Raw genomic sequence first — 25022 nt, 5'->3', positions numbered from 1 at the left:
TAAATAACTTGTCAGGACAAGACAATCAAGTGATTGACATCATGAGCATCAACCTACACTATTGGGAAACAATGACATGCATCAACAAAGTTGACCACCTGATCCTGATAGTTGCGTCTTAGAAGAAGCATGGGTTGCTAAAGACCTAATTCTAACCTGGATCTTCCCGGGGCCATAGCATTACTAATTAGTGTGTTGTTTGTTGTTGTTTAGTAATTTTCCTGATATATCATGGCGACCTGTAAATATTTAAGACTGGAGTGAGTGAGTGAGTGAGTGAGTGAGTGAGTGAGTGAGTGAGTGAGTGAGTGAGTTGGGTTTAACACCGCTGTTAACAGTATTCCACTTATATTGCAGCGTGTCAGCGTAATGTGGGAGGAAAGCCCAAAGTGATGCAGGTCTCAGACGTTTACCACTTCCGTGAAACCCACGAGCACGGGTATGGTGCTGACAAAGCTAGAAACATAATTGGGGTAAGACTGGACCAGACAAACTAGAGATTGAAATTATGAATCAGAGACAACCAAGTCGCATGGTACACAGCATAGGATGCTGGGGAGCTATTCTAAGCCTGGAGTTAACACGAAGAACTAATTAGTGGATCTGACATTTCTTAATGATGCCCACTCCTTTCAGCATTGTGTGAGACAGTGAGTGCCATGCCCTGCCCTCAGGACTTTATCCACCATATGCACACAGAGACTCAGCAACATGTCTTACAACTGTACCACAGAAGACCTAAATAAACAAAACAAAATCGAACACTTGTGTAAGCTTAGAAAAAAACAAAACAATCTGGCCACCCTGGGTTTATCTTGTTACCATGGGAAAAAAAAGAATTATGTACACAACTTTCAATCATCTGTTTAATATGTGTCCAAAACTGTCATGGATAGTTGTGAACAGTATTTGAAATAATCTCAAGAAGCATAATGTGGTGGCTATAGTTAGCAACAGTGTCTAGTTCATGTTAAGACGACCCTACATAATTAACAAGAAAATCCAGGAACTTGGCTTCTTTAACCTCAAATTCAGCCCAACTTCCTTGATATGAAGGCTCCTAACAGCTGGACACATTGTCTGTTTTACAAGGTGTAAATACAAGCTGCAATAATTCCTCTGATGTGGTCTTCCTTCAAAGGAAAGACTGGTGCTTGAAAACATTGTTTTTTTCCACCATCAAAATGATGTGTAGTACTTTTGTCATTGGAACATTTGAAAAGATTAGTTAGTATATTAGTTGATCTGAAAGAATAAATCTGTTCATCTAAACCAAGAGTATTACTGTTTCTCTTAATATTTGTAGGGATTTTAAAACTTGACCCAGGTAATCTCTTGTATATGGTTTGGAGTCTATGCATCAAATGCATCAATATAAAGCAGAGAGAGCATTTTAGTAACTCAGTGTTTTCATCCAGCCGACAGCACTATCAGATTTGAATTTCATCCACAGAAAATTTGTGACTCGTCTCCCTCAACATCATGTCACCGTTGCACAGTTTTTTTTGTCTTGAAAAACATTTGTTTAAATTAGGGGTTTGGTTTAATGTGGCTTTGAACAGTATTTCTGTCATATCAAGGCATGTCTGCTTCATAATGAAGCAGGTCTTAGATGTCTACCACTTTAACCGTATCATTAAAAGGTGTATAGTTCAATCAGCACTATTACAGCTATATGACTGTTGCCCGGTAAATAACTGAACTGAGCAAGAGAAATCTCACCACTGAATACAAAGGGTACTATGCTTTTCTCACAAGCTAATCCATTTGACTTAAATGTCTCCACATGATAAAGTACAAGTTTGAAGTTTGATATCCCAGATGACCCTTCATATTAACAGATAAGAGCTGGAATGTGTCATGCACACATTTCTGTGTGTGTGATCTTAACGCCAATATCATCGTGTGCGGTATCAAGACACATTGACGCATTCCTTCTGTAGGAAGCCTGTTTGACTTGTAGAACTGTACTTACTAAAAACCAACATTACATTATGGTTAATTATTCATATTGAAATATGGAAAGCCCAATGATATAATCAAAACTGTATGGCCATCATTCATTGATCAAAGTTTGTTTGTTGTTTAACGCTGCAGTCAGCAATATTCCAGCTATATGACGGCGGTCTGTAAATAATCGAGTCTGGAACAGACAATCAAGTGATTGATATCATGATCATCAATCCAGGCAATTGGGATCGATGACATGCATCAACCAAGTCAGCGAGCCTGACCACTCATTGATCAAAGTCTAATACTGTAACACTAACACAAAGTCCTTGCAAACACACAGGGCTAAGCAATATGATTACCATTATCATGAAGAGTGATATCTACCTATGATCAAAATCAAAACTTATTCACTTTTACTGCTTAATTTGCAATGTTGTCAATAACATACTCCATTATATAATTAATCGATGTACTTAATATGCAAGTATTTTTCTGTGACATATCAATCCTGGAATTTCATATATATAGAGGATATTTCATGGGTCGAGTGAAACATCATGTTTCTCTCATCGAGTGACGGGGGGAAAGGAGATATTTTATCTCCTTTTCCCCAGTCACGAGATGAGTGAGTGAGTGAATGAGTATGGTTTAACGCCACTTTTAGCAATATTCCAGCAATATCACGGCGGGGGACACCAGAAATGGGCTTCACACATTATACCCATGTCGAGAATCGAACCCAGGTCTTCGGCGTGACGAGCGAATGCTTTAACCACTAGGCTACCCAACCGCCCCCAGTCATGTGATGAGAGAAAAATGATATTTTACTCGACACATATATTATTCACCGTATTCGACGTAATAAGCGCCCAGGGCACTCTCAAAATTAGATATAGGGGGCTCTTATTAGAATATGTTTTTGGTTGAAAGATATATTCTGTGGTTTATGCTGACAGCCTGAAATGTTTATGTACGACAGATATATTTTTCCAGAATTTAATTGCCCATAATTAAGGGTGCATATAACACATGAGTGCGTATTGTACGCGAAAAATATACATCTTGTGTACATTGATCAATCTAAAGGGTTGCTAATTGGGTTTGTTCACTAGCCAATATATTAGCAAATATTGTCATGGGCGCTTATTAGAGCGGGGCACTTATTATGTCGAATACAGTATTATATACTTTTTATGTAGTTGTCTACCGGAAATTAAATAATTCCATTACAACTGTGAAACCGTGAAATGTAAATTCTCCCTACCTAACCCACAGGGAAGGTTCACCCCCATTTGTATTTGCGACTAAAAAAGTAGTTTCATGTTTGCAAAATCTTAAAAATATATAAACCAAAGTAACAAAAAATATTTAAGGTCATGAAAATTCTGTATCATACATAGAGATATGATAATATACAAAATTAACATTAACAAAAAATATACTACGAAATTGCAGTTGGAAGCGAAAGAATACATGCTGGTCAATTAAAAAAAATGGCACTTTGCGAAATGAACAATCTCGATTGACAAGTTAAGTAAGAAATTTACAGTTTCTAACGAAACATTTTCAAGAGAATGATAAACGACATGAAGCAATATTAACTCCATAAATGACCATCTGCTCGTGTATAGGCCAGAAACTTAAAATAAAGGGAGACAATTTGAGGGGAGGTCACTCTTGTTTGACAATAGTTTTGTCAAAGGGTTATGTTCACAGCAGTGAAATATCAAGTGTTATGTTCACTGTAACGAAAATATCATTTTTCTCAACTTCGGAAAAATCAGTCTTTCACACTTTTACATAATGAATATACTTTTTTTACCGATTCGACCAGCCAGGACCAAACATTACAATCAGAAATTTGGAATATTTGTATTCTAGTTTTAATTCTACCATCATATTGAAGAATGCTTCATACTGAAATACACCTTTTCACCCCAAACAAAACAACATGCATATGAACACATCGATTTATCGACATTCTATGTGTTGATGCATATAACAATATCCCATTACAATACAAATAACTGAATAGAAATGGACCTGACCCCTCCAGGCCTTCTATATACATTCGATATCAGAACAACAGCTCATCAAACATGATGGAATTTATTTCAGAACACACACTTTTTTTCTGTGCCTGGGTCACACAATCATCATTCATAATCTCTCTCGTGTCGTCACCTATTTTTTTGTGGCTGACATTTATTTTTGTCAACAGTCTGAAACATAAAAAAAATAAAGCTTTTTCTGGAAGAATCTACTTTTTATATAAAATCCTAGGCACCCTCCCTGAAACTTAAATGTGTCAGTCCTTTAGATTTTGTCTTGCCTCACTAACTAAAGAAACTACACAGCTTCATGTTTATTGTTATCATTTAAATATTAATTAAAACTAATAAAATTATTCTGACCTTCTAAAGCAAATTTGTAAGAAAAACATTTGAGAGTCTGACACCCATCATGATAGTTCCGAATCATGACATCGAACTGTTCAATAAGAATAAAAGAATGGAATGCGTGCAGGACAAGCCCAAGATCACTTGATCTCTTCAAATGTTATGGTCCTAACAGGGCTGGAACTTGGCACTATACCAAGTCTAATGTTGAAGCTATGCTCAGGGCTGGTACAATTTCAGGGGTATATCGTATGTGTGTGGAGGTGTGTTGTGTACTCGTACTTTGTACTTTAATCACACTTTGGTAAATGTGTCAGGGTAATTTCGATTCATGCTGAAACAAGATGCTGACATGTGCAGATAAAAGGAACAAGTACGACACACAGCAATATATGCAGTGGAGCCTGGTAATAAAGGCCGATATCCTGATGGAGGCCTAGTCCAACCAGGGTTCCTTGCTACTCGTTAGTTGCATAGTGACAGTCTCATTACCGTAATCTGAACTGATCTGTTTATTTGCAGATTCAGAAATCTATTTTAATTATAGTTATATATATGGCGATGGCGCAAGACAAGATATTTTTATCTTTATCCATTAATGGAACACAATCAGACATTGAAGCTGGTGTATTTTTACTGTTGAGTCAACTCAAAAATTGATATCAAGTCGCATCTGGATACGTACAGATTAATGACTTCTTGGTTTGATGAAAGGAAATACTGAACATCATATCACAGACAAAGGTGTCATGATTTACATACATATGACAATCCAGACGAACCTAATATTTATTAATGAACAAATGTGTCCTTCACTCTGCACAGATGGGACGCGGACACAACAAAGAGTAAATGCTAGCAATGCACAGATCATGGACAGATGTGTTATAGGCCTGAATGTTTATGTTGTACTGTAGATCTTATCATCAACAAGAACAAATACTGACCATGGGTACCAAAACTTGGAGGCAGAAAATACATAAATATATTTTTAATATCCATGATTCAAAATAACCAGCAGAAATAATGTAACTGGTACTGTAGCTCACCTGATAAGTAGTCAACTGTGATATTCTAATAATTTCTGAATAAATACTGAGGACTTAATACTAACACTAACATCTAATGACTTCAATAAAATATGATGTCATCACATAGATCATGTGCAGGGCAAACCTTCAGCTTCTTCAGTCTGAGACTTCCATTCAAGACTTCGCTTGAAAAATATCCTGACAAAGTTTTCGATCTAAAATTTGAAAACTGAACAAAAGAAAATACTGGAATTGCATGGCATTACTTTCTACGGGCTATGGAAAGTTTCTTCTGTTTCAAATGTTTATCCTATTGAAGTGTGAGTTTGGCGATGATTTTGATGGAATCTGTCACAGCCAGTACCTGTTGTTCGGGATACCCTGTGTTAACCTTTTCGAGTTTGCATGATGAGAAAACACATTCCGACTGTCAATTTCCTAATCTTGTAAGCGTCGCTCTGATTGGTCAGATGAAAGGTCGTTCAGACGTGTCCTCAGATCTTAGTTTAGCAGTCGGGTGAACTTAGATCTGATTGTAATGAGATTGGGTTTAACCAAGGTCAAAACTAAACATATTGCAAAACATGGAACATATGTTGAATCTTACCACTAACATGTACAAACTTGCATTACATTTGGAACAAAAATGAATGAGTACAGGCAATAAATAGCATTTTCAAAATGGCTGCCATGGTGGCCACATTGCACCTCTTGGAACAAATTTGGGCATTATCACTAGTGGGAACAAGAATGGGAAGTCACATCTTCATTAGTCCAGTGGTTTCTGAGGAGATAAGTGAGTGAGTGAGTTGGGTTTAACGCCGCTTTTAACAGTATTCCAGTTATATCACGGCGTGTCAGCTTATGTGGGAAGAAAGCCCGAAGTGATGCAGGTCTCAGAAATTTACCACTTCGATGAAACCCACGAGCACGGGTATGGTGCTGACAAACCTAAAAACATAATCGGGGTGAACTAGGATTCGAACCCACAATCATAGGTTTCTGGCGTGCCCAAAGGACGCAACTCTGCACAGTGAATCTCAGCACCTTAGTCGACTGGGCCACCCGTGCCCCCTCTGAGAAGATGATGTTCACAGTACAAGCAATGCATTTTGAGACAATTTAGAAGTATTGTCAAAGTGAAAATGTCACATAACATGCATAGAGGTCAAAATACAAAATATCACATGTACCACATTTAATGACATTTTGAAGAAAAATAGATTGGTAATGTCCACAAATAGGATTTTCAACATAATCAGGAAATCAAAATGGTTCTTGAGGAAAAGATGCACAACTGGCACCAAACAAACGGCCATGACATAAGCGCAACCAAGTGAGTTTGGTTTTACACCGCTTTTAGCAATATTCCAGCAATATCACTGCGGGGGACACCAGAAGTGAGCTTCACACATTGTACCCATGTCGGGAATCGAACCCAGGTCTTCGGCGTGACGAGCGAATGCTTTAACCACTAGGCTACCCGACCGCCCCTTAAGCCCACTTAATTTTCAGATAGTGTCATCATAGTACTGTGTAGCACTGTGTGCTTTTCAACATGCTCAGTATATTAGACAGTGACGGACACCTTTTCTTCATCACGCCAAATCAGAGTGTCCATAACAAAGAAGCTGCATCAGCCTCGTTTAGATATTGGTGTAGGGTTCTCTACCGACTCGAGCTACCAGGTCTAGTGTCCGGTTCTGACCCTAAAATGATACATGTCCTCTGTCCACCTTCTTCAAGGTGAGCTAAATATATCTCATTGACTCGTATTGCTCCTTTGTGCTTTGTAAACCCACAAGTCATTATAGATCATCATAATGATTGATTTTAGCCTGTGCGTACAGCCATCATCTACAGGTGATGTGCAATGCCTGACCTACATAGCATTTGGAGTACATGAAAACATTGCTGAAATAAGAATTATGGATTATTTTCCATGATTTACTCAAATAAAACATGTCATTAATAAAGGCAGATGCGAGCGAATGAGTGAGTGAGTGAGTGAGTGATAGAAATGATGGGACAGAGAGTGTTCTAATCAGTGTTCTAATCAAGATCATATCTGCAACAGGCAAACCTTGATTTGTAAAACAACTTGCATAAAGTGTCAACCAGGGGTCCGGAAAATTTAAAATCCCAATCGGACATTTGCATTTAGGACACGCCCCCTTCAAATAGCGTATTTTAGTACGACTTTTCACACACATTACAAGTTGTTACATATTCATAATATGATGAATTTTTTCAAACTAAATTGTTTAATTCACCAGACCACCAATTAATAACAAATAATATCATTTTAGATATACATGGAAAACATACGTTTGTTTCTGTTATAATAACGATCTGTTAACGTAGTGAATGATCTAATTAATATATTCATGAGTTATATCTGCTCAACATGCTCAAGTGTACGCATCGTAACATTTGGATCGAGACTATTATCCCATATTTAGTTATCACGTGACCTCACGGGAAAAGGTTTTTTTAAACCTAAAGATTATTGAAAAACAAGACAGATAATATAATCACAAATACTAAAATATCGTTGATAGCAATAGTTACCGGTATTTGAATACTTTTTTCATCTGTACTTAATTATTGACCATAAAAAATTTGATATCAATCGTCACAGAAAGCAAAATGGTGGTCAATCAAGATTCCATATACGACTAGCTACTGAAAACAATAAAATCTGCAAATCCTCATTGTATGTCAACAAAGTGATAGTCGTTAGCCACGACTTACAAAACGATCGTCCAGACTTTGAGGGTTCGGCAGATCCACTCAAATGATCATAGCATTGTGAGGATAATGAGGTACATCGATGATGCAAGGTACTTATGTACAGTTGTAAACACCTTTCACTCAAATTAACAAGATGTTCTCAGTAATTAATCCTCGATTAATTTGTGTCAACTTAGTTTATTGCCTATATCAGTGACTGACCGATTGGACTATCATGTAGGTACGATGTATTTACAGCAATCAAAACAAACAAAGCTTGTCAGTGTAGATAATCTTCATTTTGTTACAACTGCAGACAGAAACTGCTCAGTCGTAACTGTTGATTATGTCCGGTCAAAATTTAAGAATGTCCGGACAATACTTTTTAAAATGTCCGGACAGAAAAATTTAAATGTCTGGTAAGCAATATTTTAAACCGGACATTTGAGATTCCAAATCGAACATGTCCGGCGCATATGACAGTTTCCGGACCCCTGGTGTCAACCATACTGAAACGTGACATACCTTATCAGGAATACATTAACTCCACTGCATAAGCATTTAGTCAAAATATATAAGGCCTCAGAAGGCCTCCCCAAACTCTCCCATCATCTACTCCTTACCCCCACTCCCTGTGCCTCTCATTCCTACACCAACCCCCGGACCCTCTAAATCTTCCCCCATCTCAACACAGTTCTACCCCCAGCCCCCTGACCTCTCATTCTACCCCCACCTTCTCTAGTACTACTCCCACCCCCTGACCTCTCAGTCCTACCCCATTCCCTGACCTCTCAGTCCTACCCCCACCCCCTGACCACTCAGTCCTACCCCAGTCCCCCACCCCCTGACCTCTCAGTCCTACGCCGCCCCCTTACACTCTAAATCCTCCTTACACCCGCCCCCTGACCCTCTTAATCCCCCCACCCATTAGTCATACGCCCATTCCCTGACCCACCTATTTTGTGAGAACCTCATGGAAGACAATCTACCACCAAACAATCTGGCCAGAAAATCTGCTTGACATATCTTGAGATCTATTGGTTGGATACTATAAATAAGCTCAATGGAAGATCCACTAAGATCTAAAGCTACTGAATGCAGAGCGACATTTTGAAGCTGAATTATCAATGCTATAAAGTTAACAAGGCTGTGTACTAGTCAATGGCATCACATTATACATGCCTTCTGATATGATACACACTGGAACAGTTGAGCCAAGATAGCCAGAATTCGTTTGCAAGATTTAAGCAAGAAATTCTTCAAGTTCCACGAGCCTGGATGATAAGACTTTGTTGCCATCAACTAGGTTTGCTTTTGTTTTTGTTGTTGTTGTTTTTCATCGTACCAAGAATTGTAAAGTGATGCAGAATTCAGTCTTCAAGAAATATTTCGGGTTGCAATAGAACAACACGATACAATCTTCAAAACCCGGGTCTTGGGTGTGACGAGCCAATGCTTCAACCACTAGGCTACCCCAACCGCCCCCATTAAGTTTGTGATAGGCTGTAAGCTGAAACAGCTTCAGCCTCTACTGGGCTGGTGCACGGCAAAACTATTACTTTTGCAAATCCACACCATAGAAAATAATTGAGTGGGCGTATCTTAACAACAGGTGTATTGAAACAAGGTTGCCACCCCTAGTAACAGGGTCACGATCCATGAGACCCATGAAGATTCCGGGGAAGAACAGGTCTTCAGCAACCCATACTTGCCATAAAAGGCGACTATGTTTATCGTAAAAGACGACTAACGGGATCGGATGGTCAGGCTCGCTGACTTGGTTGATACATGACATCGATCCCAATTGCGTGGATTGATGCTCATGATATCAATCACTGGATTGTCTGTTTCAGACTCGATTATTTACAGACCGCCGTCATATAGCTGGAATATTGCTGAGTGCGGCGTTAAACAAACACAAACTTTGTATTCACAGTGCTCCAAAGACTTTTCTGTCATTTGATGTACATCAGGGCTGCAACGAATACACTATGAGGCGAATACGATTCGTATCGCAAATAACGAATACAAATATTAATTCAGGAATACAATAACAAGTCAGCAGCTGAAGTATATGACAATGACCAGTGACCACAATACTGTCAATGCATGTTTTATGTTCTTATGGATATTTTTAGGTACAAGGTATGTAAGTGCACATGACTGCATATTCGTAAATATTCGATTCTAGTGGCCACAAATAACGAATTCAATTCATGAATGGATACGGTTCGATTCACCGAATACGCGAGTGAATCGTAACAGCCCTAATGTACATGTACATGAATACAGTGAACGATTACCAAATACCATCACAAAAGCTGTACCTAAGTATTTTAATTACATGCAGTGAAACAAAAGTGCGATCACATCATTACCATAATACACTTCCTGTGAAAACTGTGGGTTATATATTCTACTGGGGGGTGGTGTCAAAGAAAGTAAGCCTCATTAAATACAATTACCGTATTCGACTTCATAAGCGCCCATGGCTATATTTGCTAATATATTGGCAAGTGGACAATCCCAATTAGCACCCCTTCCGATTGATCAATGTACACAAGACTTATTTATTTGGGTATAATACGTACTGGTGTGTTATATGCACCCTTAATTATGGGCAATTAAATTCTGGAACTCTGTTTTTCCACCAAAATAATATTCTAATAAGAGCCCACTATTTCTAATTTTGAGAGCGCCCTGTGCGCTTATTACGTCGAATACGGTAAGTGAAATCGAGTGAGTAAGTGAGTGTGGTTTTATGCTGCTTTTAGCAATATTCCAGCAATATCGATGCAGGGGCACACCAAAAATGGGCTTCACACATTGTACCCATGTGCAAAATCGAACCTGGGCCTTCCTCGTGATATTTTAACCACTAGGCTATCCCACCGCCCCATTATAGTATGGAAGATATGATCGTCTTAGCGCTAAGATCACTTGTTGGATGGATCTTACGCTTTAACCCTTGGGCTACCAACCACCTCATTATTAACTCGCTCACACTGGTTTTTCGGATACTCAAACGAGACTTTTTGTTCTCAGTCACGCTTTACATAAACCTTTGGCAGGCAAAATATTTGAAATTGAACGCACAAACACTAACCCAGAAGATCAGGATAAACAAAATCAGCTCTGAATGCTTAAAAACCCAACCTGATTATAAATACCCAGCAAGGTGGCGATGTTTCAGTTTCAAACAGTGACCGAAAACGAAACAGTGTCGAGAAAAGCCATTGATAACCATACATACTTGAATGACAAACCTTGGATACAACAAATGGCTCCTTAACCAGGTATAAGTCAATAAATCTACTGTAGTTTTATCTTAAATTGAATCAGTTGTGTTTAAGCTTCTGCATCAATCACAGTGATTGTATGATTAGATAAAATTTACTTTTCAGTAATGTCATAGCAATGTGAACTCTCACCTTTGGGTGGAACAAATCTAGCATGCTTCATCACAAACAGTAGGAAAACAACAGGTGAGCTAACACAGAGACAGTAATAACTGCTTCAAAAAGAACAAGCTGGTTTGTGACACAGCCCCCATGTCAAAACTTCCTGACTGAAGGCCAAATCTGATGGGCACATAACAAACAGAACTATCACCCGGCAGTTACACTGACATTGTTTACTTACATTAATGCGACCACAAACTGATATTAGTCTTCTGCGAACAGACCACGTTTTCCATGACAGTGGCAGGCATGGACATTATCAGCAAATTATCCCCTATTTACATTGATCTAATGCTTGCTGATCTCTTGTTGGGTTAAGTAACTCGGTGTTTTCACCCGGCCACAGAACTCGCAGATTTTAATTTCTGCCACTGAAAATTAGTGACATGTCTCCCTCAACATCATGTCACCAATGCATGTTGGTTTTTAAGTTGTCTTAAAAAATGTTCATTAAAATTAGAATGAGAGCTTTTGACTTAACGCCACTTATTTCCTTCAACTACATGTACCTGGCCACATACACTTCCTGGTCACATCACATATCTATGGGTTTTATACACTTAAGTTTGTAGTACATTAACCAGAAATGGTTTAACATGGGTATCTAGCAATATTCAATCGTCATGGTCTTGGGACACAAACAATAAAACAATTGTGAGTAATTAGTAAGCGTAAATTAATTATACAGAAAAATTGTTAATCTTGAAATCCTGTTTGCTGTAGGGAGCATCTACACATTTTCAAAGGGATACCCTTATGCAAATTAATCATACAGTAAAATTGTTAATCTTGAAACCCTGCTTGCTGTAGGGAACATCTACATATTTACTTGGGGATACCTTTATTCCAGACCTGTAAACAGCACATCATGACAATGTGGGAGATTTGACTTCAAAATGCGTTTTCCTCCTCCAAGAATAAACCTAGTACAATCTACCCATATCACTTTCCTTCAAAGATCATCTCAGATAAACGCTAACAGATATTGAAATTTAACCATCGGGGAACTTGACCAGTTGACGTGTTCAATCCGACCAGTTGTCAAGCTTAGTTATGATGCAGGTTTTCTGTTTCTGAGTATTTGGCGCGATTTTGGTTACAAAATATGCCAAAGAAAAATATCAAGTGCATTTATCCTGACGCAACATGATCACTCCTAATTTCAATAAGATATATTGGTTTTTTTCTGTCTGCAGTAGTCTGTTGACAGTCCCATTACTTCGCTTCTTAATTTTCCTAGATATGTTCGAGTTATTCCATTCCAAGAAATGTATGCCATGTTTGGAAGTACTATTATGTTATACTACAATTTATGAATGAAATGAGTCTCGTTGTTGACCTTTCTGACCTTGATGTGTATTAATCTCATTGCTTGACTAGTATTGTTGTATGCAAATTAGATAGCAGATCTGGAACACTAGCAAACTATTAGCCAATCAAATCATGTAAAATAATCACAGGATACATTCTCGTGAAATTTGAAGTTCTATATGTTGATTTTTCTGTGCACACAAGTCACGATGTCAGTCAAAAGGAAACAAGCATGAAATACTCATATCCCCCGCCAATATGACATGTCCGGTTGTGTGCAATGCATTAGCTCCTGTGAACTATGTTCACTGGACCTTCTTGTAAATGGCCTAATTGCAGCACTAACAAGTCCAACTTGTTGCAATGGAAACGTAAAAAATAAAAATTTCTTAAATTCCTAAATAGCAAAAGGCAGTTCAGTATGTGTCTGGTAAACATGCAAAGTTTTGTAAGAAATTATTTAACGGTTTTTGATTTACCATATTCGACACATTAAGCGCCCCTCCCCCAAACTTTACAGGATTTTAAATGCAAGGATCGGCAAAAGTTGTATCTGAAACTATTTTTTTATCAGGAATAATATATTCCAATATCTTGTTAATTTAGATGCAGCTTTTACTAAACATATTTAAAATAAAAATAACCCTAAGCAAAGCAGCTGATCGCTATTGCCGGGTATTATTTTTTACATGGAACCAGTCTGACCAGTCACCGTCAAGGCTCCCGTGCATGTGATCAATAGCAGTAATCTGACCGTGGTTGCTGTTAATAACGGTGAGTTGTGCGATCTTCCGATCGCTTCACACACAATTTCGCCGAAATTAATTAAAACAATATTAAAAGGAATTTTGAATAAAATTAATGAAATAAGTTACAAACAAAATTCCAGATATACAAAGAACACTTTTTATAGCCAGACAGTGTAATTACAAGAATAATTTGCGAACTTCAGAATGGATTTGTTGACATGGTATTTCCGGTGTTACGTGCTCACAGTAATGTCTTTTCATTGGGTAAAAAACATCAAAACTCATTAATTCATGTATAATGCGCACCCCCTTCTACACAGCTGTGTTTTTTGGAAAAAAAAGTGCGCACTATTCTCAAGAAAATATGGTAAGGCTTACTGATGAATTTACGCCAATTTGACCTGAATTGTCCCCAATAAGCGCCCACCGTTTCTGTCTATTTTTAAGCGCCCTGGGCGCTTAATGGGTCGAATACGGTACGCTCCGGAAATGAACAGCACCCTTATAGAACCTAAGTCCAACTTGTTGCCATGGAAACATAAAAAATAAAAAAAATAAAAATTCCTAAATATCAAAAGTCACCAGTTCAGCATGAGTCTGATAGACATGCAAAGTTTCGTAGAGAAATATTAAACGGTTTCTGAGTTATGCTCCGGAAACGATTTCGGGGCGCACACACGCACACATGCACGCACGGACAGAACCCATTTCTTTATCCCCCACCGACTTCGTTGGGGCGGGGAATAATTAATGATATAAGTTTCACTTTAACCTTTGACTTTGATACCCTAGCTATGAGGAAGCCTGATCATGTAACGCATTGTTATTTCGACTACTGAATCAACCAATCACACATCATGTTGTTCTGAAGATGGTGCTTGCAGGTCATATTTTGTTTTCATTTTCGAGAGTTTAATAGCGTAACTTTGAGGTATATTGAGGTTTTAACAAAGTTTCTGATAATTCTGATAACCAATTAAGTCATGTATAAGTGGACCGGCCATATGTACCTTCGTTCTCAAATTATGGAGGAATAAACACACTAAGAACATGAAGACAACAGTTCATTTCAGTAAGTGATGAATACTCGGCTGATTTTTCATTTAAAGTATTTATATCCCTTCAGGTACCTGTTAGGACTATCCGAGTTTTCTTACAGTTTATATTGTTAAATAGTTCATCATATGAATTTAATTACCAGTTGATTACTAGACAAAGGCCCATCTGGGTCACCCTGCGGGTGGCTGTGATAGCAGTCGCTAATCCATGACCCTACCAGACAGATCAGGACGTAAACTTCCTGTTCTTTGTTTTAATCACGGGACAATGGAGGCAAATTTTTGAAATAATGAAGAATTCTGTTTTGCGATAGAAATAGTCTATCATGCGGGAGACTGGGAGATTTAATCAAATTGCGGGAGTCTACCGCAAAATGCGGGAGGGTTGACAGGTCTGTCATTCATCAAACTGGAAAATTGTTAATCGTGGCAATTTCACAAAGAATGGTACAGTCTTGATTTACTGTTTTATTTCTCAATATACCCAAAAGAAGCCACAACTGGAAGTGTTACCTTTCAAAAGAGTGCGATATTTGCAGTCATTTATATTAAAGCTAAATAAAAAAGATGGGAAACCAGTGACTGCTCTGACCAGTGAGAGTTCTGTATTGCCCTTGAGTTCAAATTTACAGCACTGGTTTTCAGGGATTTACTGGACACACAATTATGCATCTAATATTCAGAATTATTTTACAATTCATCTTCTGGGACGCAGAAAATTAGTTAGCATATTTATGGATGAATGCTGCTATTTCAATATTTTGAAATTAAAATTAAAATTATTTCCATACGTAATTGTCTTGTAAAAAGTACCACTGGCAGTCTGCATTGTAGCTCCACTGCATATGTAGGTCAACAGTTTAGAGATTTGAAAATAAATACCATCCTAAGGAGAACATACAGCTTCATCAGCTATTTCAGAGGAGATGATGACTGCAGAGCCACTACCAAGTGTCTGAGATAAATAGGTTTTTCAATATAGCTGCCATGCTGGCAGTTTCAGATTTCAGTATGGTCAAAGTGCAAAGGTAAAATCAAGGTAAAAACAAAAAATACAGCAAAATACAGAACCCCACTACAAATTACCCCTATTCCTAACTGCATTACATTTTAACAAACTGGCTTTTGTAATATGGCTGCCATAGCCAGGTACATCCTAGCATGTCTCTCAGACCCTGAATCATATTATTTTCCCTTGCGTCCAGCCCCTACTGTAATGCTATATCTCCAAATGAAGCAAGTCTAGATTTTCCACAGGTTCTGAATCCCCCATGTCTCAAGGCCTCCTTTCAATTTTAATGTAGGTGCTTGTTTCTATCAATTTTTTTTATATACGGTTGTATTTATTTACAAAGGAGTAACCTTAAAAAATATGTCCTTGGCTTCTGATGTAAACACAAGGATATGTTTCACATCGCATGAGTGAAGATTGTCTTGTGATGGACAGTCACGCAATTAGACATCTTTAGGGACCAGTTAAAAACTTCAATTCAATTCTGTATGATTTGACATCATTTGAGAATGAAATACTCAGGGTGTTACAAAAACAACATAAGACATTTGTTAGGGCCTTAATAGCAGAGATCAGTTCAGAATATCTAGTCTAGGTAAATGCTATTGCAGTGTATAACTGGATAGTCCTAATATTAAAAGTTGAAGAATAAGGGGGACACTAGATTCAGATAATGAAGGATCAAACTTCCAAAGCTCTCTTTCATTTTGAACGCTGCACATGAACCCAAAGATTTGAGTGTGAGCTGCAGCATCATATCCCTACTGATGTACCGTATTCGAAGTAATAAGCGCCCAGGAGGCTCTCAAAATTAGAAATAGGAAGCGCTTGTTATATTGAACATTGTCTACTTTTGTACTGTACATAAAGATAAGGAGTGAAATGTGCTAACACAAATCCTAGTTGTAGGATAAATAACAACTTTTAGTGAAGAGTCAAAGCTTTGTTGTGTTGTCATGGCAACATAGGTTGTTGTCCACATGAAGATACTTCCTATTCAAGCTATTACAACTTAAATCAAACAGTCTTATATAGCGTTAAAAATTAGGCATGAAATTTCAAAGGGCCTTTGCCATAATGTAAAGAACTGAAAGATTTAGGGGATCCCTAGATACTAATACCATAGCAGTAAGGACCAAAGGATCAAAATATGAACACTGTTATATCTCAGTATATTGTGGAATGTTAGGCTTCATATGACACAAGTAGTAATATATTCACATTTTCAAATAGTTTTATATCCTCACAAATTAATAATATTCTGTTATTGCCTCAGTTTACATGCCAAACCTGGGTCACAACCCGAGCAGGAAGACATGAACTGTAAGTCATCAAGACATCTCAGATGATTCTGTTTCACATATGTGTTTACATTTTAGGAAGGATTACCTCAGCACTCAGAACATATCCTGTTGGGAATATATAGAGAGGTGTTTCTTTTACTGGGCCTTATATTTTCTTAGTTGGTTTATGATTTCGTCCCCCCAAAAACCTGATATCAAACGTCAAAGACTTTTGACAAAACATTCTAGCAGACTTTGTTTTACAACTTTGTGAACGTAAAAAACACGAGATTTTATCACCACCGTTAAAAAAATCATGAATAATACGTATAAAATCTTTCTTCTAGCAACAAACAATAAGAATCAACTATATTTTGCAATCATACTTCTGTGATGTCCAACAAGTTCGTTTTTCATTTAGTGCTAACAGTACTTATCTTTGAGTTAACTTCAACCACCCACACTGAAGTTTTTCTTTGGTAAACCAATTGATACAATATAAAATGCCCTATCATTATTATTGACTTGTGAGACATAAGATATATTTATCAGTTGATCAGTATTTATCAAGCAATTATTTTGTCAGCCAGCCAATCAAACGTCTTGCTCCGTTTCAAGGTTACAATTTTACATAAGTATATTCAATATCACATTTACAGCATATAACCCCGGAACCAGCTTCTTGTAAGTGCATGTTAATTTTGTATTCAGGGCGTCATACATCAAAGCTACAGATGAGCTGCGTATTTGCGTAAAATACCTCCAATTCAAAATCCAGAACTTTCAATTAACTTGTGTATAGTTACGCAAGCACTGAATGAAAAACTCAAATGTGTAAAAACAGCACGCGTAAATACCCAATGAAGCTTTTCCAGTATATTTTTTTATATCTCACAATGTTTGCTCATTTGGAGAAAACCCCAATAGAGTGTTGAATAGATGAGTGAAAAAATATTGGTTATTCAATGAAAAATGTAATAACCCAATTCAAATAGAAACCTTTGAGTAAAAACTAAATTGCTCAAAAAGTTCATGTTCGTGATACATGAAGTTATTTAAACTATCTAAGGTTATCAAAGCATGCACCACTACTGATCTTTGTACAGTAAACACTAAGCAAAAGAATAAAACCTCAAGTCAGATGAATTCAAATGTGCTTCAATAAATAGAGTTTGAGTGGCACTCAAATAGGACATCTGAATCAGCGTTTTTCACACTGAAATCGAGAATAGACACAAATCATTTACAGTTTGAGTCCTGTGTGACACTAAAGCGTATAATATAATGTCATATTAATATTTGAATTTATCCAAATTGTAGATAGTTTACATGGCGGGGGGACACCAGAAATGGGCTTCACACATTGTACCCATGTCGGGAATCGAACCCGGTTCTTCGGCGTGACGAGCGAACGCTTTAACCACTAGGCTACCCGACCGCCCCTCCCATTTCTGAAAGGCGTAATACTCCTGAGTATGTCCAATGACACAGCACCAGTAAGAGTTTAGAAACAAGTGAAGCATGCCACAGGTCTCCAGCCTGAGACAACCGTGTATTACAAAATGTATTACTGAAAGTCCCATAGACTAGAAAATAGATAAAGCCGGGGGTTAAAGCCTGGAACCATTTTCAGCTTGTAAACAACATTCAAAATTGTCCTTAAAAAATATATATGTGGAGACTTTTTCTTCCCTTTTCCAGTTGTGGTGTTTTGAATTCACATTCAGAAGCTAAAACCAGACAAAGAAAAGTTAAAAAAGGAAGTCTATAATAAGAGGCACCATTTGGAAACTTGTGAGTTAGTGAGTGAGTTGGATTTAACACCACTTTTAAAAGTATTCCAGTTATATCACGGCGTGTCAGCTTGATGTGGGAGGAAAGCCCGAAGTGATGCAGGTCTCAGACGTTTACCACTTCAGTATGGTATGGTGCTGACAAACCTAGAAACATAATTGGGGCGACTGGGATTCGAACCCACAATCATAGGTTTCTAGCGTGCCAAAGGGACGCAACTCTGCACGGCGAATCGCGGCTCCTTAGACGACTGGGCCACCCGTGCCCCCTGGAAACTTGTGACACTGGTTGCTTGGTGTAATGACTACAAATCAAGCTAATGAAATCAAGACAGAGGTCACAGAACTCTCACCTCTTTGAATGGTTTAGTCTTCGTTGTCATAATGTACTGGAATTTACAAAGTTCGCAGACATTTTTCTCTGAGCTTTTGATCCACTTTTGTAAACATGCCGAGTGGACAAATTTGAGGCTGCCTGAACAGAGGCAAGGGGAGATAAGTGGGTTGTTGGGCTCGGCTTCACAGTGGCATATCCGACAGATGTCCATGCCCGCTGACGTTGTTGAAAGCTGTGACTCACATCGTTCAGTTCCACGTGTCGTCACTGCATCTGCATGCATTGTTTCCTGTAATTGAAATGAATTCAATAATTAACTTTATTGCTTATTAATCCTACATATCTATAACATAAATTACCATCGATCTGCTTGTCAAATGAGTGATTTGAACAGAATTTCAGTTTTACATGTTCATGATTATGCACGTCTCAGGATACCTACGGGACACAACACTACACTATGAATAGCAGCACCCAAGACATCTGGGCAACTCGTGACCCCTCAGTCAAGTGTGAACCATTGACTAAAGCCAAAGTCTAGTAAACTTGGCAAATATCATGAAAATAGGGATAAAACATTGATTAAATGATGTCAAGTGGTGAATTTGTACTGGTAGTCTAAAAGTGTTTGACTGCAGTCTCTATGTCACTCCTAAATTATGACTGTCATTAACAGCCAGATCTGATTTTATCATAATATCTGAGTTAAATTAAATGTTTTAAAGACAAATCAAACAGACTAGGACTGCCATCTGACACAAGTCTAGCCACACATAGAAAACAAGATCCACAATATGACATTTTGTACCCTGCTTAAAGCAAGTTCATCAACATGAATCATGAAAAGACATTCTGTCTACAGACCCTACACTTGCTACAACATGTACAAAGAATGCAATTCCTTACACACCTGTCGCTGAGAAACCCACTTGAGATAACTGGTATCAAACATATGTGTGAGATCAAATTCCAGGCCTGTGATTGGCTACTTCATGGTGATGACCTGAGGCACTACTTTCCTTATTGTAGAATTATTGAGAATATTCTTTGGAAGAGTATTGAAGCACGAATTATGGAGTGAAAAATGTATACATTGCAATGATCGGGTAAATTCAACAGCGATCATGAAAGATTATGTCCTGTGTGACACCATGACTGACACAAAATAATGCTCAACAGCGACGATACTTATCTGCATTTCACGGCTTATTCTTTTGGTTTCAATGAAAAACATGAAAACAAATAACAGTACTCAGTATCAGAATGTTTCTGATTACCTACATGACACATTTATGTATACGATCCCTGAATCGAAAAGAAAGTCCCCTCGTAAAATCCTGCGTACTGTTGTCAGTGAAGATGCCATTTTGTAAAAGTCAGTCACTGATTAACTCAGCATCCTAACGGGTTCATTGATCTTATCTAGTTTGCATTATCATCATCGCCTTGATAATCCAAAGATATGGCGGAAACCTTTTTGTGTAGGGTCACATTATATACGAGTATAAGCAGTACATCGGGTGACGTCAACATTGACCGTTGTGTTCTGTATTAATGTGCCACTGCAATCATGAGAATGGATATAATGCATTGAATCGATGCTAAAAAGGTGCGATTTTAGGGTGTGTAAGAAACAGATTACTCCACTCATGCCTGTCAGATACCGTATATCTTACAATTCATTTCAAAGCGTATCTAACTTGCCTTCCCTAGATAGATATGTTTTGAAACAAGTCGTTGTAAGATAAATGGTATCTGACAGACACTTGTGTAGTAATCTCTATGTCACTGGAGCACATTCATACCTTTGCCACTACATCATTGTTCCATGTACTCAGAAATCAGGGTTATCATGACCAAGATGACTGACAACAATAATATTAAGCAATAACTTCTTGTAATTTGACTATTGTGAGTCAAAATTTGTTTTTATCTATGAAATAGCATAGCTTCAGGATGGTTTCTTTTTGCAGTCATTGACTGGTGAATCTTAGTGACTCCATACATAGAAACAAACTGGTTATAAACGGCGAGAATGTATTGACATCTTTCATTCATGTATCAATGCATATACATCCCTACACTGGGAATATAGTAATATTTATAATACATATTGTCAAAGATACCACACCCCTCATACCTTGCTTTTAGCTAGCATATTGCCTGGCCTATTGACATGACTTCTGATCTGAGAAGACACAACCTGATGTCTGAAAGCCCCATTCCAGAACTTCTGTTTTAATGACATCACTTCTGATTGGTGAAAATACATTTCACAAAAGCACTTAACAACAGAGAATCCTGTGCTTCAAGGTACTTGAATAAGAAAGTTACATGTGCTTCAAGAATGTTTTATGTGCTATAAGAATGTTTTATGTGCGTGAAGAAAGTTACATGTGCTTTAACAAAGTTATATGTGCGTGAAGAAAGTTACATGTGCTTTAGCAAAGTTACATGTGCTTTTACAAAATTATATGTGCGTTAAGCAAAGTTACATGTGCTTTAAGAAAGTTACATGTACTTCAAGAAAGTAATATGTGCTTCAAGAAAGTAACATGTGCTTTAGGAAAGTTACATGTGCTTTATATGTGTCTCATGCCTTTAAAGCCTGAACTTCCAGTTGAATCACTTTCACTCTGGGCAAATATAACCAATGCAGAGAATGCCATGCCACTAGCTGCCTTAATAAGAGAATTATATCATACTTCTGATTTAATGACCTTGACCCTCAATTTCAGTCAATCACATGCTTGATTATTTCTCAACACGGGGGTTGGGTCAGAACTACTTCATGAATGACTGTTCTAGTGACCTTGACCTTCCATGCCGGTCACTCAAAACCTTATTACAATACCACACCGTAAGGATATGTACTAACTTGAATTTGACTACAATAATAATCCTTCATGATTGCATGCATTATACACTACGACTACTGCTGCTGCTGCTGCTGCTACTGTTACTACTACTACTAATGACAATAATAATTCCATTTATAATGTGAATGCTGATTGAATGCTGAGGGATGATCACCCTACATTATTATTATCTTGGTCAATGGCTCAGTGTGCACCCAAATTTCATTCTCAGCTACCTTGGGACTACATAACCCAATCCGCCTGTGAGGCGCTGGAAGGTTAGCAGAGATTACCATCTCATCCTACTGGGTACCCATTCACTGCCGCGTCATATTACATAATATTAAGTCACTCGCCTAAGATGACACCATATGTGCTACATGTGGGACAGGACCGAAGCCATAGAAACTCTCAGTCACCCATCAAACTGCTCTCCGAGACCAACATTGCTTAACATGACAATGTTGCTGAAGGGTTCGTTGTCTGCAGAGGTACTAGAGATACGTACCCCAGGTACGTTTCAGTATACAAAAATGTACCCTGGCCAAAATAAAAATAAAGAAGATGAACAATACACGATACCCTATATCATTTACAGTAGAAGACGGATATAACAAACTACAAGGGACCAGAGAAATCAGTTTGTTATATCCGTTGTTCGCTATACACGTTTATACACGTCCGCCATCTTGGATAAGACAAAACACAATACACGTAATTGCAGTGTTACACGTGAAATCTTCATGGCCTAATTTCACTGCAAGATTTTCAGCTTTGGTCTGCAGTAATGAACCACTAAGCAGAATGTTTTCGCTTCTCAGGGCTTGAAATCATTTGAAGAGGGCGTCCTCTACATCTTGGTGATTGGCAGCTCGTAACCCCTTCGGGCCAAAGTCAGTTGAGTCACAGGATTCAAGAATGGATTCTCTCTTCTTCATAATGGTACTTAATGTTGATTTTGGAATGTCAAATTCCATTGCAATGTCTTTCTTGGTTTTTATGCCAGCATCAACAGCATTAATAATTCTCAATTTCGTGTCTAAACTGATAGCTTTCCTCTTACCATGCTTACTATTGCCCGCAATGATAGCATATGCAAGTGAACTGACACTTGGACACAATCTCGTAAAATTTATATGTTTAATGTTTGTTTTAGAGACAAGATTACATGTACAGGTAAGATTAACACTATGCAAATTTAACAAGGTTGATCCGCTGATTGTATTGATTTGCCGCCATTGTGTTGATCCGCCGCTGATTGTGTACAGCCAATTGTCAGTGACAGTTGACACTGAGTGAGATTTCTCACTAATTAGTGATAGATGGGCTTGTCGGTGATCAGATATCAGTTCGCTGTATCCGTTAGTTCGCTGTAGAGAGTCTGTTATATACGTAGATTTTATATGATATTATATAATTATAATTATGATATTATTATATTTTTTAACAGTTCCTTGTATCCGCTTGTTTGCTATATCCGTGTTCATTATATCCGTGTTCTACTGTATACGGCAGATGAATCCAAAAGCCTCAATCCGAATCTGAAACCGGTTCATGTTGAAGTTACGCTTCGCTTGATAACGAATGCATGCTGGATAATGCTATGCTTCACGGAGTACTGTTTATGCTTACTAATATATAGCAAGCTGGAAAGCATTACATTCAACAGTATAACAGTTCAAATCCTGAAACTGAAGAAAACATTGCATGTTCAGAGTCAAAGAACCAGTTTAGCGAACCGCGCAATGAATTCATTCTATGGTATCGTCCTGTATTCTGATTCTTGCTAGGGTACATTTCTGTATACAGAAACATACTTGGTGTACATATCTGTAGTACCCGAGGCAAGACAGTTAACTGACTTTAAAAGACCAGTTTCCACCCTTGCCAAACTAGGCTAGAATTCCTGGGCTTGATCGTAGCTGTTATGAGTTATGTCCCTTCTGAGCCCCACCTATGGATCAATCAGATTCCACCTCTCGTATCACTTGCATTTATTTTAAAGAAAATGGCGGAGCCAAGTAAAGATCAAGATCAAAATTGCAATAAAACGTGTCTTACATCGCAAAGTGCATCAAATCACACGAGCACCTTGATTAAAAACATGAAACAATCTGGAAAATATCTGTTGACCAGTTGGCAGTGCACATCAATTGCAAATCCTGCAATTGACCAGAATCTGCTGTCACTTATTTGACCTCAAATGCATATATAACATAATTAATAGTGTGGTTTAGTAGTATATTGCTACAGCATGTATAGAGAGAGTTCCATTGATTCACTGCTAACCAGCACAGAATGCTTTACCAGAACACATGTCAAATGAGGAATGTTCCTTTATAAAAAAACCTGCATATTCAATACTGAGATGTACTTAAATAGCCGTCCTTGAAGTCAAATAATTATAAGGCAAATTACAGTTATCTGATACACTAACATATACCTCCCATGAAGATCTGGGTTAGATTGGTCATCAGCAACCCATGCTTGTGGTAAGAGGTGACAAACAGGATCTAGATCAGGTCGTCATGCTCGCTGACTTGGTTGGTCCATGTCATTGTATCCCAGTTGTGTATATCAATGCTTATGTCAATCATTGGATTGCTCGCGCAATGTTACACAAGAAACCTAAAACTAACCAGCATTATTACTGTTAGCCATGAGATGATAGCCTACTCGAGATATGGTTGCATTAAAAAATGGAGAAAATGCAATATTTCTGTAGGCTGGTTTACTTCCCATACTCAACAAACCTTTAAAGTAGGTGGAAACATACTGAAGCAGGTCACTATATCGGATTGCTTACATTCATGCAGCAAGCCAAAATCAAACTCACCCATCAACATTTCAAACAATGACATGCCCAGTAATTTGATATCCTCTGTTTAAAAACTCTTCTGTACAGCTGTCACAACTGAACAACAGGCTTGTGTTAACACAAGCTGAACAAACATAACCATACTTGGTTGACTGATCCACAGTACCTTCAATGGGGTTTATTGAGGCTATATGGCATTTATTTGCATTTTCAGTCAAACTTTAAT

General features: G+C 37.9%; 1 protein-coding gene across 1 annotated transcript in view; it reads right to left on the bottom strand.

The window, feature by feature from the left end:
• LOC139468042 (E3 ubiquitin-protein ligase MARCHF1-like) overlaps positions 1-25022 on the bottom strand; it is a 40837-nt gene that overhangs the window by 5189 nt on the left and 10626 nt on the right. Inside the window, exon 3 of the mRNA XM_071249732.1 lies at positions 19137-19409. Within this exon, the coding sequence (XP_071105833.1) occupies positions 19137-19409 (273 nt within the window). The remainder of the gene's footprint in view (positions 1-19136; positions 19410-25022) is intronic.

This window comes from Haliotis cracherodii, unplaced genomic scaffold (genome assembly GCF_022045235.1).
Source record: "Haliotis cracherodii isolate W230 unplaced genomic scaffold, xgHalCrac1.p SCAF_2, whole genome shotgun sequence".
NCBI classification, from domain to species: Eukaryota; Metazoa; Mollusca; class Gastropoda; order Lepetellida; family Haliotidae; genus Haliotis; species Haliotis cracherodii.
The sequence above is the reverse complement of the archived record's forward strand: the minus strand, read 5'-3'. Positions and strand labels throughout refer to the sequence as shown.